This window comes from Tachypleus tridentatus, chromosome 2 (genome assembly GCF_004210375.1).
Source record: "Tachypleus tridentatus isolate NWPU-2018 chromosome 2, ASM421037v1, whole genome shotgun sequence".
Taxonomy (NCBI): Eukaryota; Metazoa; Arthropoda; class Merostomata; order Xiphosura; family Limulidae; genus Tachypleus; species Tachypleus tridentatus.
Window position 1 is genome coordinate 17,494,843 of NC_134826.1, and position 20,479 is coordinate 17,515,321.

General features: G+C 35.8%; 1 protein-coding gene across 1 annotated transcript; it reads right to left on the bottom strand.

The window, feature by feature from the left end:
- Positions 1-3,734: 3,734 nt before the first annotated feature.
- On the bottom strand, positions 3,735-14,261 carry LOC143238790 (uncharacterized; the record flags this gene model as incomplete). Its single annotated transcript, XM_076479335.1, is given in 2 exon segments — positions 3,735-6,363; positions 11,878-14,261. A coding segment is annotated over 1 exon segment (1,974 nt). The 3' UTR covers positions 3,735-6,363; positions 11,878-12,266.
- Between the last annotated feature and the right edge of the window lie 6,218 nt (positions 14,262-20,479).

The following is a 20,479-nucleotide window of genomic DNA, read 5'->3' on the forward strand; positions in this document are numbered from 1 at the left end:
TTCTAATCATGTTTCTCTCCGATTTAAAGAATAGTCATTTATTAGTGTTTTTCTTACTAATATATTTGTTTGGTATCCAATTAATATGCCACATGTCAGATGATATATCGTATGATAAATTAGTAAAAGCAAATGATAAAACTGTTACTGAAAATAACACGGCACTGGCGAGTGCAAACTGACCATTTCTGATTAAATATGTTTGAAGAATTATATTTCTAGATAAAACAAATTTTGTATTTTTCATGCAGTGTAAAAAGATTTTGAGGTTGCGTGTAGTAACTTGTTAGTTACTAACTGCTGAATACAAGTACAGCTACCACTTTCAGTAAAGAAATAATGGTTTACATTGAAATCCAATTTTGTTTGTTTGTTTGTTTGTGTTGAATTTCGCACAAAGCTACTCGAGGGCTATCTGTGCTAGCCGTCCCTAATTTAGCAGTGTAAGACTAGAGGGAAGGCAGCTAGTCATTACCACCCACCGCCAACTCGTGGGCTACTCTTTTACCAACGAATAGTGGGATTGACCGTAACATTATAACGCCCCCACGGCTGAAAGGGACGAGCATGATTTGGTGCGACGGGGATTCGAACCTGTGACCCTCGGATTACGAGTTGAACGCCTTAAGACACTTGGCCATGCCGGGCCCCGAAATTCAACATTTCAAACTATAAGTAAAATCCATTAACTGCCTGCTTACCCTAATTATTTAGTCAATAAGTGCGTATTGTTAAAATAGACTGTTTTTCTTCTTGTTAAATCTTACGTAGCTTTGAAGGAAACGTTTATAAAGAAAAAAAAAAGTATTATTTTCCAATCAGATGTCTTCAAAGAAATTGAACAGCTGTTCAGTAGAATTTCCTGTTTCGATTACTTGATTTTCTAAAACGATTAATTTCATGTTGCTTTATTTCCAAACCAAACCGTTAATAACAAAATTTGCTTCTTAAGTGTATAATTTAGTAAATTAAAAAATATGAAGAAATTATATTATTCTACCAAGTAATATCTGGTCATTATATCTTCTATACCTTTTCAAGATACGATTTCTTTATTCTAAGGTTTAGGGACAAAGTTACGCGTAATTATACTTTTTATCAATGCAGTGGGTTAATTTCTTGATATGAAAAGAAAATTGGAACACAGCCTCGAGAACTACTTGGACAAGTACATTATTCTTCTGAAGTTACGTTATTATAAATGGTAACTTTTTGAAAACTCGGGTTTCTAATATTATATTTAAATATATGTGTATATTTATTTCACCACACTCACTAAAAAGAAAACACTTGTAGTTTAATGTCAAACCCTGAGGAACATATCAAATACTTGACTAAGCAATTAGAGGATAATAAAAAGGATAATAATGATCTTTCTTGATATAATGTAGTCTCAGTAAAAAGAAAGAACATAGTGATGGTGTCTGCCTTATTTAAAATCATGCTAAGTTTGGAGGCTACCTCTGATCGTTGTCACTGATAATTGTTCCATTGTAAACGATTCTATGGATAGAGGACAACTCTGGTTGTTGTCAGTGATGATTGTCTCATTGGATGTGATTGAAAAATTGACATCACTTCTAGTTGTTGTCATTGATTATAATCTCATTGGAAACAACTGTAAAAATGGAGACCATCTCTGGTTGTTGTCAGTGATGATTGTGTCATTGCAAACGATTCTAAGGACAGAAGCCACCTCTGGTTGTCGTCACTAATGATTGTCTCATTGTAAACGATAATATGAATATAGGCGAACTCTGGTTGTTGTCACTGATGATTGTTTCATTTTAAACGATTATATGGATAGAGGCCGTCTTTGGTTGTTGTCACTGATGATTGTTTCATTGTAAACGATTATATGGATAGAGGCCATCTTTGGTTGTTGCCACTGATGATTGTTTCATTGTAAACGATTATATGAATAGAGACCAACTCTGGTTGTTGTCACTGATGATTGTTTCATTGTAAACGATAATATGAATAGAGACCAACTCTGGTTCTTGTCACTGATGATTGTCTCATGGAAACACAGGAACTTCTGAACGCTATCAATATTTTTAATGAAAGTGTTGTAAGAATAATGATGGTCAGAATAAAAACAACATAAATGTTAAAGTAGCCACTAAAGTAAACATTCTGTGTGAAGAGATAGACCTTGGTTTAACATACATTTCCAAGCTTTGAGGGACAACCAGGTAGAAATCATTAAGGCAATGTATGTCTTCATTAACCCATTATGAATGAGTAATACATATTACCTAACGCTAACGAATAATCCATCCGCAGTATTCATGGGACTTTCCGTGTTTTTTATGAGGTAAGTGATTTGTAAAGGAAAATCAATCTCTTGTAAATGTTAGTATTATTGGGCTTTACTACAATGAGATACTCAATAGAACTTACTTCTTGATATCAAAATATTATAATCTTCTTTGACTGTCTTTCATTCTGGTTTTGAAAATTCTCTCAGTGTATCTCTGATCTGATGTTAAGACTAAGACGTGCGATCCACTGAAGAAAACAACTAATTTTGATGTAAAGTTTGGTTTCTTGTAACGAGACACATCCAAATGATAGGAATTTTTTTAGGGAAGTTATTTCCTGTTGTTTTTACCGTTCAAAACTATTGATTCCAAAATTTCTTTCACTAAAGGCCCCGGATTAACACTTGATTTTCAGCAAAAAAACAAACAAACTGTTATTTTTTATATAAGCAAATTTGTTCCAGTTTCTTCAATTTCATTCACGTTTCTACTTTGTATATGTAGTACTCATATCAACTTATCCGGATATTAACCGAAAGCAAAGGACAAAACACATCATTAAAATAATCAAAGGAACAAAAATAATCGAAAATTTATTTCAAAGGCCTATTATTTTGAAAGGCCTTGGCATGGCCAGGTGGTTAAGACAATCGACTCGTAATCTGAGAGTCGCGGGTTCGAATCCCAGTCGCACCAAGCATGCTTGCCCTTTCAGTCGTGTGGGCGTTATAAGTGATGGTCAATCCCACTATTCGTTGGTAAAAGAGTAGCCCAAAAGTTGGCGATGGGTGGTGATGACGAGATGCCTCCCTCTATTCTTACACTGCTAAAGTAGGGACGGTTGGCGCAGATAGCCCTTGTGTAGCTTAGCGCGAAATTGAAAAACAAACAATTGTTTTTAAAACGCTCACGTATTCTGTTTGTAACTAAAAACATGAACAGAATTTTTTTTTCAAAAGAAGAAAACGAATAAAAATTTTAAAATTAAAGATGTTATTAATCGATTAAAATAAAATATACGTTCACTGCGTGTTGAGATAACTAAAACTATTGTCTGTGTTCTTTCTCTTTTGTTCGTCTTTTATGTATTTCAACATACACTTCAAATATGAATAAAGTAAATTATGATAGAACTGATCTTCTGAATCGATTTTTAAAGGAAAATTATCAGTTAGAGTTCGATTTTAAAGGTTTTCTTCATTGTTAACCGAAACCAGAATTTTACACACAAATATTTAATATAACAAATGTAATTTTATCGTCTACTGCCAATTACATAACCTGGCTACGCCGTTGGGATAGCGGTAAGTCTTCGAATTTACAATGATAAAATTAGGGGTTCGATACCCGTCGCGGAACTCAGCAGATAGCTGAACGTGCCTTTGCTATAGGAAAAACACACACAAACATATCACGTGGTGTCGTTATTACTTCTTGTATACGTGACAAACTGCAATTTTATTGGAGAAATGTATTTTTAGAAAGAATTTTAAGTTTCAAAAAGTAACATTTATTAGAGTACAACTCTTACACACCATGATGTACAGATAAAAATTAGTTACACAATGTAATAAGAGAATTGCAGACTTTTATAAAACGTTTTAAGTAATATCAGCTGGTTTTATCATTTCATTTTTTAAATTAAACTTTTGTGTTTAATTATTACAGGACTTTTAAACTTCTAATAACGTGTTTCTGTAGGAGTATCTGACGTTTAGGGCTACACATGAGTGTTAAATATACCAAATTAAAAAGTTAATAGATAAACCTAGATTAATGTTAGTTTAAAAAATCATACGTTTCCCACATACTAAAAAAATATCGATTTTCAATAAACAAAGAAATCTAAACAATGTCTCTGAATATATATTTAGGTATCCAGAAAAAATTTCTGGATTGTACTATAATTTGGATAAGTATTTTTCTACGAGAGGTATTGGTTAATTGCTTAAAAATCGTGCCCATGTATTTTTAAGTCACTTTAATGAGTAAAATGGAAATGGTTACCCGAATAAATATTAGAGTATTGAGTCATAACACTATCCACGATAACAGAATCGTGTGGTTACCCTAATAAATATTAGTGTATTGAGTCATAACACTATCCACGATAACAGAATCGTGCGGTTACCCTAATAAATATTAGTATATTGAGTCATAACACTATCCACGATAACAGAATCGTGTGGTTACCCTAATAAATATTAGTATATTGAGTCATAACACCATCCACGATAACAGAATCGTGCGGTTACCCTAATAAATATTAGTATATTGAGTCATAACACTATCCACGATAACAGAATCGTGTGGTTACCCTAATAAATATTAGTATATTGAGTCATAACACCATCCACGATAACAGAATCGTGTGGTTACCCTAATAAATATTAGTGTATTGAGTCATAACACCATCCACGATAACAGAATCGTGTGGTTACCCTAATAAATATTAGTGTATTGAGTCATAACACCATCCACGATAACAGAATCGTGTGGTTACCCTAATAAATATTAGTGTATTGAGTCATAACACCATCCACGATAACAGAATCGTGTGGTTACCCTAATAAATATTAGTGTATTGAGTCATAACACCATCCACGATAACAGAATCGTGTGGTTACCCTATAAATATTAGTATATTGAGTCATAACACCATCCACGATAACAGAATCGTGTGGTTACCCTAATAAATATTAGTGTATTGAGTCATAACACCATCCACGATAACAGAATCGTGTGGTTACCCTAATAAATATTAGTGTATTGAGTCATAACACTATCCACGATAACAGAATCGTGTGGTTACCCTAATAAATATTAGTGTATTGAGTCATAACACTATCCACGATAACAGAATCGTATGGTAACCCAAATAATTTTACAACTACTGTTGCAAGAGTTAAAACAACTATTGTAAAAATTACCTTATATGGTACACTGTTAAAAACGAAAACGTATTTTATGTATAGCGTATCCACAAATGCAAAATTAACGTGTTTTAAGATCAGCTGTTATAATAAACAACTTATTTAACGTTTTTGATCGATTTATTGTTTATTTTCGAGTTTAAATATCGTTGATTGGCAAAATATTATCTGTATTTTACAATTAGATGGCTGTCTATTCTTAGGAAACATAGGCGTAATTTTAATGGGGGGTATGCCCCTGTACTTTTATAATTTTATTTGTTTGATAGGTTGCACTAGTTAAGAAAACTGTCCCCCAATTCTACACACACACACACAATTTTGAAACCAAAGTTCCGCCACTAGTACTACACACCATACCAAAATACGTCTAGAAATACATGTAATATTGCTTAGTACGACACAACAAATAACAGTATTAGTACTGATGAAACGTTGAAGAATGGACGGCAACTGCCTGTTGTGGAGACACAAGTGTAGAGGACGACATTTTGAAAGTATTCCATCTTTCGTCTTCAGGCTGAAGACTTTCGAAACGTCGTCCTCTACACTTATGTCTCCACAACAGGCAGTTGCCGTTCATTCTACAAAGTTTCATCATGAATACTCTGCCTAAACAATCTATCAAAGTGTTAGCATTGTTTTAATTCTTAAAATTGCAATTGGGGAACCAGATATGGATCAGAAGAATATAGCTCCTCAAACTGTAATCTTGAGAAGTTGCTACTGGTGATGAAATAGCAATGATCCATTAAAACTAGGTATTTTCGTAATGTCTTAAAAAGTTCCTTTTGAAAATCATTTTCATTTATTATTTTCACCGAGTATGCGTTAGGTCTGTCTGCTGCTGCCATCTCTCGAGTTTTGTTTACATTAAATTGCAACCTCATGATCGTCACTGTTGCCGCAAAAATCTCACCTGCTTTCGTGTTTCTGAGGTACGAGACATTATTTAGAGCCGAACAAAATTAAGTAACTTTCGGATGTTTGCGCCTGAGGACAGCCAGTACCATGGCTACGACAATTCCAATAACCACGAGTATGCCAATTGCCATCACTCCCATAAACAACGCCCTCTTCTTACGTTTACGTAGACGTTGCTTGTATAGAAAATTCTCCCAAATTTGGACATTAGGCCATGGATAGTGTCTGTAATAGTCTCGTGTCTAGAAGGGAAAATAAAATATGCTGAAATGAGAAACGTGCAAAGGTAATTCACTTAAATGTTGTGGTTATTACAGTATATTACAGAAAACTTACATTCAGTAAAATTTCAACTTTTCTTAAATAAACTTCAAAAAACGTTTAGGTTTAATGAATAATTTCACACGCGAATTCATCAATTAGAAACGAACTTTTCCAATACATAATTCCTCTCGTGACTTGGTGGTGAATCTTAGGGTTTATAAAACTGAATTCGAGTCTATACACTCGGTTCCCTGGATTTACATCGCAAAAACAAGGATTCGGTTCTCCTCGGTGGATACAGCAAATAGCCTGATGTGGCTTTATTATGACAAAACACACACACACAGCACAGAGGGGGGCATTTGGGATTAACAAAAAAGCAATACATTCTTTTTCCAGATAAGTGAAAACCTGTCCTTTTGTTCTCCAAAATTCAAATCATATCATTAGATATGATCACAGTTTCGTCGATGGGGGGATTATAACGTGATGGTCAATCGCACTACTAGAAATAGCTAGCGCAAACAACTCTCGAATATATTTGCGTAAAGTTCTCTCTATCTTACCCTAGCATGGCCAGGTGGATTAAGGAGTTCGACACGGCTGAAATAGCGAGAATATTTGGTGCGACAGAGATTCGAACCCGCGAGGGCCTTATAATGTGACGGTTAATCCCACTATTCGTTGGTATACGAGTAGCCCCAGAGTTGCCGTTGGGTGGTGATGACTAGCTGTTTTCCCTCTAGTCTTACACTGCTAAATTATGGACGGCTAGCGCAGATAGCCCTTTAGTAGCTTTGCGCGAAATTCAAACTACCTCTCTCCCTTTTTATACGTATAAAGGCGCAGTGATGTACCATAAAACATTTATTGTTTTTTTGAAAAGAGTGAAGAAGTGAAAACGTTTTAATTGATGGGTAAAAAGTAAAAGTAATCCCAGCGTATTTTCGGTTAATTTAGTTCCAAAAACTCGACTATGGATCACCGGTCTATGGCTATGCCAGACCATCGGCTTTAAAGGTGCAAGACCCTATTCATTATCAAGGACTTTGGCTCTACACTGGGGCTTTCCGCACTTCCCTAGTTCAGAGCTTGTACATAGAGTCTCATGAACCTTCTTTGCACCTCTGCTGTTTTCAGCTGTCTTTACTGTATGCTTCGAAACTTCGATCCTCACTAAAGCATCCCACCTGAGGCTGTGTTTTTCTCCCTCAGTGGGCCATGCTTTTTCAGTACAGATGATCTGCCGTTGCTCCTTTAGGCTCTCATATCCAGGTGCAGTTCGATAAATTGGGTCTGTCCTTGGATAACATTGCTGTGTCCACTGGTCGGCCCATCCCACCATGGCTTCTTATAGTCCCCAAATGTAACATATCTTTAAGTTATCTGAGAAAAGTAAACACTCTTGATTAGAAATACAGAAGCTGCATAGGAGATTCTGCGCGCAACCACCAAACCACATGCCAGAGCCCACACAGTCACCTGATTTCGAACCATCCTTTCATTCCTTTTTATACAGATGGTTCACAATTAGCTTCTGTGTTCACTACTGAACTGTACGCCATTTCTCTTGCCCTGGATCACATTGAAACTAAGCAGTACTCAAACTGCACGATTTATACTGACTCGCTTAGTTCTCTAGTGGCCCTGGAATCGCTTCACATTAGTTCACACTCTATTCTCACCGATATTCAAAACCGACTGGCCCATTTCTCTTTAACATCTCCTTCTATCCAGTATTTCTGCATACCAGGCCACGTTGGTATTCGCGAGAATGAGCTCGCCGACACTGCAGCTAAGTCTATCTGCTCTGGCACTATCACCACTGTGCCTATTCCATACATGGACTATGGTCCTGTATTCAAGGCTCAGCTCCGTGCCAGCTGGCAGTTGACTTGGAGTGAGCAATGTGAAAACAAGCTTTTCCAAATAAAACCCTATATTGGACTTTGGCCATCTTGCTTCCGTAAGGATCGGAAAGAGGAGGTTGTTCTAACTAGACTACTCATTGGTCACAGTTTTTTAACTCATTATTTTCTTTTATCTGGAACTGATGCACCAGTGTGTAGTTTGTGTAACACTTTTACCACAATAAGACATATTTTACTTTCTTGTCCTCGTTATGGCTCTCTTATTGAATGCAACATTTTAAACATGTTCTATCCCAAGGTTTGTCCATAACGTTAGACAGTGTTATTAGTGATGGTGACACTGTCCACCTTGGAAATGTTTTTAGTTTTATAAAGGCCATTAATGTTTTTAATGCCATTTAAGTTTTTTAATTTATCCATTACGCCTTTTTAATGTGGCTCCCTTTTAAAAATCACAGTTCATCTAGTTCGATCTGAAATTAAAAACTGGCCGTAACATTAAATAACTTGAAACCAGGACTGGAAAGGCCAATTAAAGTGACTAATGCTGCTGTTTGAACTATCCATTTAAACTACCTATTAGTCATCCTGGTGAGTTATTATTATAATTTTGCTACACGTCTTTTAAAACCTTTTTATTACCTTTCTTTTTGAAAATGGCCTCAATGCCAAATAACTCAGAACCAGGACTGGAAAGGCCAACTTCAGGTCACTGATGGTGATTTGTGTACTTACCTGTTAGTCTTCCTGGCAAGTTATGATTATTACAGTTATACTACAGAAAGTCCTTTTCAACTTGAATTACTGTAATTTTTCTCTTGATGTTTAGACTAGATATAAACATTGGTTTTATGCTATTTATGTTTTTTAAACTTTGTTTTGTTATATAATTAATTTACTTTTAACTTTTTACCGAATGTTTAGGGCAGCTGGCCTAGCTGCTTTGTGCCATAAAACACACAGATAGCTTAACTGTTTTATGCCATAAAACACACAGATAGCCTGGCTGCTTTGTGCCATAAAACACTAAATCAATCAACCAATTCAAAATTTATAGAATATAAAGTATGTAAGAATCTAGAATTTTAAAACAGTTATCTTTACAGAATGTTTGTTTGTTATTCGGCAGAAATTTACGTGCTCCACCTTTCCATAGGTATTGAAACCCGATTTCAAGAGTTGTAGCTCCTCAGACATGCCGCTGTTCCACGTGAGGTTCAACTTGAAAATATAATTAATAATATTTAACCCTTAAATCCAAATTTATTTTTTATGTGACAAAATGTATTAGACTACACTCCACGTCAAAATCGTAATTTTCGATATCGAATGAACGCATTAATAGAAAATGTATGTTTCAGGCACAAAGTGTGTGTATGTGTGTGTTTTCTTATAGCAAAGCCACATCGGACTACCTTTTGAGTCCACTGAGTGGAATCGAACCTCGGATTTTAGCGTTGTAGGTGCAAATTGTTGTTACATACTAAGTTATAACCACTCATTTCAATGTAAGTTGAGGTTATCATTGTATTAAAAAAAAACTGGCCTAAAAAGCACAGTGCAAATATATAAACAGTACAACCGCTGTTTGTTAAAAGCGTGGAACGTTTTATAATTGGTCTGTTTTAATTTTCGCAAATTCGAAGTCTCGTAGTGTAACGAGATGACGCCTTTGTTTGTGTATTTGGTTAATAAACACGAAACCATGCAATTAGACCGTAGGATTTTAGTAGGAAATGCTGTCAGTTACTAGTAAAATACTATAAAAGCTACACATATTTCATAAAAAATCATCTATATACAAAATATCCTTATATCAGTCATTATGTTCCAAGTGTGTAGAATTTATTTTTATCAATATTTCAATTTAAATATTTTAATATAATACCAATTCATCATATTCTTTGAAAGGAAATTTGAATTCGTTATATTCTGGCAATATTTCAGTTGTTTGTTTTTTTTAACACCAGCGTATATTCTGTTAAAATTCACGGGGCAAGTGTTATCACTCCCAGCCTATAGTATACCTTAACCTCATATTTTATAGCCAAATGAAATCAAACCTGGACAACGAAGCAGCATTAAAGTCGGTAAATTCTTTTGTGAACCAATCAAAATTAACATAATTCATGAAATGAATTCATGGCGTATTCATAGAATAATTACTTATAAAAATCAGTTATATTAACGGTTTCTAACGTATATAGAAAAGCCAGTTCGTTTTAGTAACAATAAGTTCCAACACTGGCTTTTCTGTCAACTCGCGCCCCCCAGTGGCTCAGCGGTATGTCTGCGGACTTACAACTCTAAAATCCTGGTTTCGATACCCGTGTTGGGCAGAGCACAGATAGCCCATTGTGTAGCTTCGTGCTTAATTCAAAACAACAACAACTGTCAACTCGCTTAGCAATAAAAGTATAGCCTAATATTATTGTTAGTCTGTGTATTGAAAGTATACAATGAAATGTATGGAGAATAAAGCTGGAAAAATATTTGTTAATTTCTAAATTTTAAGCGTCTGTTGATTAAAGAGGTTTGTTTTCTGATGTTGTCGATATAATAATTTTATTCAGAAATGATTTAAGTTTCAAATGCAATTGGTATATTTACTATGATGATAATGGCTCTAAGCTAGGTGATCCCACATTACTTCTCTAATTTATGCTTGTTATACAAACACTCACTACACTTATAGAGTTTCACGCACCCTTCTCACGGCTCGCTTTCATCCCCGTCACTAAAATCGTAACGGGCAGGCAGTAACCGAGCTTTTCTATCTGGATGAATCCATTTTGGTATTAAGACTCCTTCTATTTTGAGATGTCACGGGAAATCAAGCGTGACGTGACGTGACACACGGGCATTTATATGAGTTAGATATCAAGCAAACAGAATTTTTTCATGTCCATCACCCTCTCGGTGGCTTAGAAACAAAACTTAAAGAGCAAAATGCTAAAGACTGTTTACGATCCTTGCGGTGCTTAACATCAAACTAACAAAAATGTCCTTCATTTATTTATACAACCTCAAAATGATCACATTACATTATTGGGAATTCTAAAAATAAGATTGTCCCACGCCTCCAAAATACAAAGTACCTTACAAGATAAAGAAAGTTGGTTTTGAATTTCGCGAAAAGCTACACGAGGGCTATCTGCGCTAACTGTCTTTAATTTCGCAGTGTAAGACTAGAGGGAAGGCAGCTAGTCATCACCACCCACCGCCAACTCTTGTACTATTCTTTTATTAACGACTAGTGGGATTGACCGACACATTATAACGCCCCCACGACTGAAAGGGCGAGCATGTTTGGTGTGATGGGCATTCGAACCCACAACTCTCGGATTGCGAGTCGAGTGCCTTAACCACCTGGCCATACCGGGCCCGACATAAAGAAATAATCCGAGAAGACTAGAAACAGTCTGATACATTCAAGTGTGTTTCTAGTCTCACTGTTGTTGTTATTTTTATATTTTATGCCGTATAGACAGTTAGCATTTTATTGTATATTTGAGACTGGGAACAACCTCATTTTGAGAACTCTTTAAAATAAATGTTTGTTTATGAAAAAATGTTTTAACGTTAAACATTTACACAAGCACCAACGAATGTTAATATTACCTGGGATAGCTGATAATGAGTTTGATTCTCAGAATCTGCTGGACGATTCTTGTGGGCCAGGAAATCATCTATTTCAGGGAGAGAATTTTTATTTTTGACCCTGCAAAGATAATCCGCATGGAGTTTAGAAGGACTGAGAAAAACAGGTTCTGAATCCATTAGGTTCTCTCTAGGTCCAAACCCAATTCCATCATTTTGCAATATTGGATTAAGTTTACCGATGCACTGTCCTTCTTGTGGCTTAAGGTCTTCAGCAAACGTTATATGTCGTCGATGACCATAGTGACCATTATGATGATTACACGTGCACTGTGAGATTGGAAAGCTCCATTGGTTTTCACTTCTAATAGTTCCTCTTGAATCACTGGCATATCTATGTATCTCTGGTTCTACTCCTGCTTGGAACTCCAAGTGTCCATATAAGGGTGTCGACACTGGAACGTGTCAGAAGAACAGCTGTCATGAACCATATCTCTATCAATCTCCCGAAGGAACCCAACTGATGAATCTCCAGAATTATAACCTTGGTTCTTACAACTTAATTTTACTGAGTTACCTCGTGTGGTCACATCTGTTGAATGTTTACAGTTTTCGACCACACAACCATTACAGGAAATGTTTCTGGTTTTATATTCTGTATGAGGGTCCTGGTTACGCTGCTTTTGGCAATATGTGCATCCCTCCGAAATTTTAGATCGTTGTCGGCTTTTCGTTTCTTGAAGGCTGTTATAATATTCCTCACACTGCTTGGACACTCGATCTGTCTTGTTAAGCCCACACTGACCACACAGACTAACAGCTGTCTTGTTTTGTTGTATTCTTTTTGTTGGCGGTTCTCTTTCCGAATTTCGAAACGTCCCTTGATTTTTATTCCACTTATCCATACCGGAGATATCAGTATTATGTTGTATTATTTCTCTTTTCTTTGTCACTTTGTCTTCCGAAGCAAATTTTCGAAGTAAATGTTTTTGGTCCAGTGAGGACTGTTCACAAACAGGACATTCGGACACAAAGTCACTAGAACTGCTGTTATTTGGAGCTGATTTTAGGATGGAAACAGTTTTTTCTGAGGTTCGACTACCTCTGTTACATTCTCGTTTCATGGGCGACAGATTCTGCACTTGGACCAACCTATCAGGTTCCGTAATTTTTGGTATTTGCTTGAGATGACCTATTCCATCTTGATCACAAACATGCCACGATGTTCTTGTAGAAAAAGGAGACTTGGGTCCCTTCACAGATGGATTATGAGGTAGTTCAGAATTACAAGAGGTAAATTCCAGCTGGGATTCTGAGCTTATAACACTATTTTTGTGTGCTTTAAATTCTGGCGTTTCTTTAATCTGATTGGTCGACTTCTCAACGTTATTCAAAAACTGTTGACTTTCATTGAAATCTTTGTTTTTAGTTGCAAACGCAGCTTCAGATTCAAGACTTTCATCCACATCCAACACATTTTCAGTATCTTCTTCCCGATCCTTATAAGTCTTCATCTGTTCTTCCCTCGACCCACTGTCCAGGGTTTCGTTGAATGTATCTGGTTGCTCCTTTGCTTTCCTGCTTGATGAATTCATTTGTTGCTCTTTTACTCTGACTACACAAGGCTGAGAGAAACTCAAGTTTCTTTCATGACCTTTACGAACTCTTTTTGAAACCGAAAGATGATCATGCTTCAGACATATAACGGGTTCAATTAAAGATATACCGTTTTTATTATATGACTGGAGCGAGTAACGTACACCACCTGTTTCTGCTGTTTCCTCGTTTTCTAAACTTGACGCGCAAGAATTCCCCACTTGAATACCACTGTCCTCAGTTTCCGATGACACAGGTCCATGGAAATCAATAATGTTTCTCTTCCTTTTTGTTCTGAAGTCCCCGTAAGAGTTTTGAAATTGGCTATCATACAGAAAAGGCACGACTTTATCAGCAACTTTAGTATTATTTGTTAAACGTCGGTTAAACTGGGGTCTGAGAGAGACATCACGTCCATCTTCGCCAGAAGTCTTCTTTTCCATAAATGGTTGATAAATTTCAGAAGATAGTAGGGATGGGGGAGCATAAATATCTCCAAGTGTCCGCGTTATTGGATAAGATAATGTGGAAGGGTAGGAACCACAGGTAGAACACTGTGGTTTATATACGTCTTTCAAATCAGACTTCACTCGACAGTTTCCACTCTTGGACGAAGATTCCTCTGAATCACTATTCTGATAAATGGGATTCACTCGGTTAACGGAATAAATATTCTTGTCCGGTGAACCTCCTAACGATAAGTCTGTACAGCAAAATGGATCGTCAGAAACGACGTAAGGCGACTTCTGGCGATGTGTCTTCCAGTGATTCATCAGGTGCTTTAACATTGCGGAATTAATGTTGAATTCCTGTAAGTAAAGAAGTTAAATGCGTAAATAATGAATTCGTGTACCGGTTTCGAGACACTTAAGCGTCTCTATATTTTTTTTTTTTTCTGAGACAGTTGATGGTCTCAGAATAGAGAATTTAAATTGTGTATTCTAAAACGTGGTTTGTGTGGATATTTTAATGAAGGTTTTACACAAACAACGTGGATTGTAACCACTTTAAAAGTATATATCTCAATTCAAGTAATTTTCTTTATGTTTACGTTCTCATCAAGTATACTCACACAGAAACTCTAGGAAAAGACTTAAGGATATATACTAAAGAGAAACGGGCACAAACTGGAGTGTCTCACTTTGTTTCTTTGTTTGTCGTTTGTTTATAAGAAACTCTTCAACATAATAGGTACTCAACTCTCGGAAGTCACAATAACAACAAGTCAATCGTTTAACCGGGCGTTTTGCAGGTTCAGTGCTCGATTTAAAAGCTGTAAAAACACGATCGAAGTGCTACCTGTAAGCACACAGTTTGTGGACGCTTCATAAAAAATGTTACACTGGCAGCTAACGTTGTTATACGAATGACGATAAAAAGAGATTTAAGATCACACTTTTTTACGTTACAGCAGAATGAAATCGGTGCCCTAAGGTTAATGTAAGATACACTGTGTGGAAGTACAACTGGTTCAAGCTGAAACAAGAAACAATGTTATTAATGGGGCTGTTAACAAAACGTGTAACTAATTTAAAACAGTCTGTAATCATGAGAGCCATACAGTATACTTATATACGTAAAACATAAGTGAACTGTAATACGTCTGTAATCACGAAGGTCACTTTATATAAATATATGTGATAAACATAAGTTAATTTTAATCGCCTGTAATAATGAAGATCTCACCTGTTGGTTTGTTTTGAATTTCGCGCAAAGGTATACGAGGGTTATCTGCGCTAGCCGTCCCTAATTTAGCAGTGTAAGACTAGACGGAAGGCAGCTAGTCATCACCACCCACCGCCAACTCTTGGGCTACTCTTTTACCAATATATAGTGGGATTGACCGTCACATAATAACGCCCCCACGTCTGACAGGGCGAGCATGTTTATCGTGACAGGAATTCGAACACGCAACCCTCGGATAACGAGTCGAGTGCCTTAACCACCTGGCCATGCCGGGCCAGATCTCACCCTATAAATAAATAAATATATATGTAAAACAAGACAATTATAATAGTGTGTAATAACTAAAGTAAGAATATAAATGTATATATCTGTCTATATATATATATATGTAAAATATAAGTTAATTATAATCGACTGCAGTAATTAATATTACAACATAATCACGTGCCTCAGTTACTTAAGTTTATTTTTAAAAAATATTTTACAGCTGATGAATGTTCTAAAGTCGAAAATATTTTGTTTTTCTCCGATCAAATACGTTTCTTATGCCTATATCGACGTATTATTACTGGTAGAGAGATGAATACGTTGCTTTTAAGCATCAACCAACCAATAAGTTCAATATGTTTGTTTATGTATATAATATGCGCCACGAGGCGTGGTGACGTCATTAGTTTGCTTGTTTTGTTTGTTTGTTTGTTTGTTTGGAATTTCGCACAAAGCTACTCGAGGGCTATCTGTGCTAGCCGTCCCTAATTTAGCAGTGTAAGACTAGAGGGAAGGCAGCTAGTCATCACCACCCACCGCCAACTCTTGGGCTACTCTTTTACCAACGAAAGTGGGATTGACGTCACATTATAACGCCCCACGGCTGAAAGGGCGAGCATGTTTGGCGCGACTCGGGCGCGAACCCGCGACCCTCAGATTACGAGTCGCACGCCTTACGCGCTTGGCCATGCCGTGCCGACAATAGTTTGCAAAAATCGCGTTCTGCTTAAAAATTGTATTTTTTACGTTTCGATATTCCCACATGGGTATTTATTTACAAACATATAATCCATTACTCATACTCTAAATTAAAGGTAAGTTAAATTCATAAGTGTAAATATACATTAAATACCATTAAAACGAATCAAAAGAGGTACACAAGAAGCACGTGACTGTATAGTTGTATATTTCCAATTGGAGGAACTTGGTGGGGGAAGTGGTGAATTTTTCATATACTGAAGTTTTTCAAGACGCTCGACACGTAATCTGAGGGTCGCGGGTTCGAATCCCTGTCGCACCAAACATGCTCGCCCTTTCAACCGTGGGGGCATTATATAGTGACGGGCAATCCCACTCTCCGTTGATAACAGAGTAGCCCAAGAGTTAGTGGTGAGTGATAATGACTAGCTGCCTACGCTCTAGTCTTACACTGCTAAATTAGAGACGGCTAGCGCAGATAGCCCTCGAGTAGCTTTACGCGAAATTCAAAAACAAATAAAACAAACACGAAACATTAAAACAACGAATAAAATGTAACTCTAAAATCGGTACTTTATCGAAAACGAAATTAGTGGTTTGTTTAGCCATCACAATATCCGGAAAACAATAAATTATATTGAGATTTCGAGCGATATAATTTACAAAACATGTAGATTACAAGTTTTTCAGTCCAGCCTTTGCAGAAAAATGTTTCTTAGCAAATGTATACTTCACACCCGTTTGTTCCAAGATTTCTTCAAAAGTCCATTGCCTTTTACAAAGTAATTTACCCGAAGAACACTTGATTTCAGTACTGATGTCTGGAAGTCATGTTTACTTTTGTTCACTTCAAGATGTGACGTTCACGTGATATGCAAGTGTTGTAAATAAGAAACCTGTTGAAGTTAAAACATCAAAATCCAATTTTCTCCATAGGGGGAGAGAAAATTGTGAGGAGTTTTCTTATAGCAAAGCCACATCGGCTATCTGCTGAATCCACCGAGTGGAATCGTACCCCTGATTTTAGCGTTGTAAATCCGTAGACATACCACTGTACCAGCAGGGGGGAAGAGGAAAATATTAAGCCTAATAAACAGTTTATTTCATTGTTTTAAATTTTTCACTGGATGACAGACTTAAATATAATTGATCAGACCTCAACCAACTAAAATAGAAAATATTATTTGAACACTAGTAATAAATGACTATATAACATCAAATCTGTTATTTCTCTTTAACCGGACACTCAGCGCTTTGATGTACTTCTTTCTCGAAATAATAACAAATATGGTGATTTAAGGTCGTTTATTAAAAATATACTTTATACCCCAGTATGGACTACAGAAAAATAAACATTAACTTGTTGAATAAATTTGCTTCTTTCTACTGAGTCACCACGAACAAGTTGAAATCATTCCTAAAGTGCAAATCAAGGCAAAAATGGCATGACCCCAAGGACACTGATCTTTAGTAAAACAACCTTTATGGAGTTTTATTGCTCTTTTCTAAGGAGAAGATTGGACCTTGTCGTGTAAAACTGACACTAAAATAGGACGTTTCTTGTAGGAAAAACTCACGAACTTGGAGCTAAACCATCAAAACATAGAATTTCAATAACAATATAAACTAAGTAACAGAGTTAAACTTACGTAATATTTCACACTTAATCCGTTATTTTAATACATTTTAGAAACAAATAATTGTTATTTTTATGATACTGCTTTGTTTAACCTGTTCAATGCAGTAGACCAAATAACTCGTCCAAGCCGATCGGTAACACAGTGCCACGGACGAGTTAATTCGTTCTCAATAATACCTAACTTCAACGCTAGATGTCAGCATCATATATGCATTTGACCTACTTACATATTGTTTCACTTTCGATCCAAAATGGCGTCACGAAAAAGGTTACAAAATAAAGAAGCATTAGAGTTGTATTTTGAACTTGGTTCGGAGTTGCCGTAGCAGCTGAAATACTTGGCAGTCAACAGGTTAAAAAACATCAAAAGCTTTATTTCGACATTAAAACAAACATTTTCATGTATAACTTTTACAGAAGTAAAAAAAACACAATCTTACTTCTGTAATTAATCTTAGAATTGAAGTCAAATTAAGTTTAAAATGTGTTGAAATGAGACATCAGCTTTATAAGTCCCCTTTGAAAAGAAATCGTAGATCAAATGACCATTAATTGAAGATGTCCCCTGCACGATGTGTCTCATATCATAAACATCGTCAGAACACACTTTCCTATTGAGTTTAATAATACTATATGTTTTGAGTTACAGTTCACTTTGTGATAAAGATAACTGGTATCTCTTTTCGCGAGTGAAGTTAACCTAAAAGTTCCTTTAAATATATCAATAATTTATTATATTATTACAAATAAATGTGTGAAACTCTAAAATTAAAAAAAAAAAGTACGTGTGGCGCAGGACTTTTGTCAACCTTTGTAAAACAACTGAAAATAAAGTCGTAAATGTGCTTCCATTTACTTTCTTCCACGGTTTGAGGCTTAGCAAAAAGATGTGTGTCTTTATATGGAATTGGTTCAAGGATGGTATATTAATTCGGGACGGCTAGCACAGATTGCCCTCGAGTAGCCTTGTGCGAAATTCAAAAATAAATAAATAAATAAACTGTTCTACTGATATTTTAATCGGTATTTCCTCTTAGTAAGTAATGATCTATGTCAAGGAAAAGTGCCACTTAAGCCACTTTTTAAAATAACGTAACAATATTTGCAACACAGAGAATCAATAATTGATGTCCCGAGACACATAGACGACTCGAGTGGGAAAAAGTTACGATTTCCTGATCTCTATTCGTTTTGTGCAAATATGTATTTAAGGCGTTATAATGGTATGCTTTTGTTGTGTAAAAATATGTAAAAAAAAAACAACACAAATCAGTTAAGGACTTCTTGTGTACAAATCACTTTTGTTCTTATTTTAAACGAAGTGTTTTTATACTGACGGCAATACAGAAGAAAAGATGAGTTGACACATCATGAACGTGTTGTTTTTAGGCCAACAAAACAAAAACCGGTTCTGTATAGTTTAAAACAAAACAGGTTATTTGAATTCCGTGGTTCAGACACTTACCAAATGTCTTCACAAAGACTTAATATTGAAGACGTGCAAGCTTCCACGTGTAAAGTGTTGTTAAACTCCTAAATAAAGTAACTTTCTTACTTAATAAGTTAGGCCTATTCAACTGTAAAATAATGCAGTTATAGTTAAATGTAGGGGCTTAAGGGGTGAACTATTTGTATTAATAAGCATTTACAACAAATTTAATAGATTGAATTTTGTATCTTGGTATTATAACAAACTTTACATATTGGAATGACATAGACATTTTTTTTAAAAACAAAATTGTGGCTTTGGACACTTGTCTATAATAGTAAATCATTGTGAAATTAATTAAATTATATTTCCCAGACCTTATCAAGGACAGCGAATTGTTCTATATTATTTATACTTCATGGGAAAATAACAATATATTCATTGTAAAAAACTAGACTTGCTGGGTCTTCCAAAGGCCACACCTTTTCATTAGATTGTCCAAACATATAATTTTTTAGGGGATCTTGTTCATTTCACGCTAAGTTTTCTTGTCGTGCTGGTATTTGTAATGTTTTATATTTCTTTCTTTGTTCGAGGACTGTTCTTTCAATGCCAGACCAGTAATAATAAAAACGTACGCTCTTGATTTTGAACAAATCTATTTAAAGTTGACAGGTACTACAATGAGTTAACAAAATATATAATGTTTGTTAAAACGTCAAGAAATACGTTTAAAATGGCTGAAAAAATAAATTAATAATATCGTAGGAGGGCGAATGCAGTAGCCGATGTGACCTTTTGGAAGCTATAAGATTATTGGGTCTTCGAGTGTGAATATATTAGCTGAAATGACCATTTGAAACCATAAGATTACTGGTTTTTCATACGCCATTAGGAAAACGCCAAAATTAATTATCAGTCGGCCTGGCATGGCCAAGCGCGTAAGGCGTGCGACTCGTAATCCGAGGGTCACGGGTTCGCGCCCGCGTCGCGCTAAACATGCTCGCCCTCCCAGCCGTGGGGGCGTATAAGGTGACGGTCAATCCCACTATTCATTGGTAAAAGAGTAGCCCAAGAGTTGACGGTGGGTGGTGATGACTAGCTGCCTTCCCTCTAGTTCTTACACTGCTAAATTAGGGACAGCTAGCACAGATAGCCCTCGAGTAGCTTTGTGTGAAATTCAAAAAACAAACAAATGACTAAAGCAAATTACAATCTTTATGAGTGAAGTTGATTACAATCGTTTTGACTAAATCTGATTATCTTTATGGACTAAATCTGATTACAGTCTTTATAAACTGATTAAA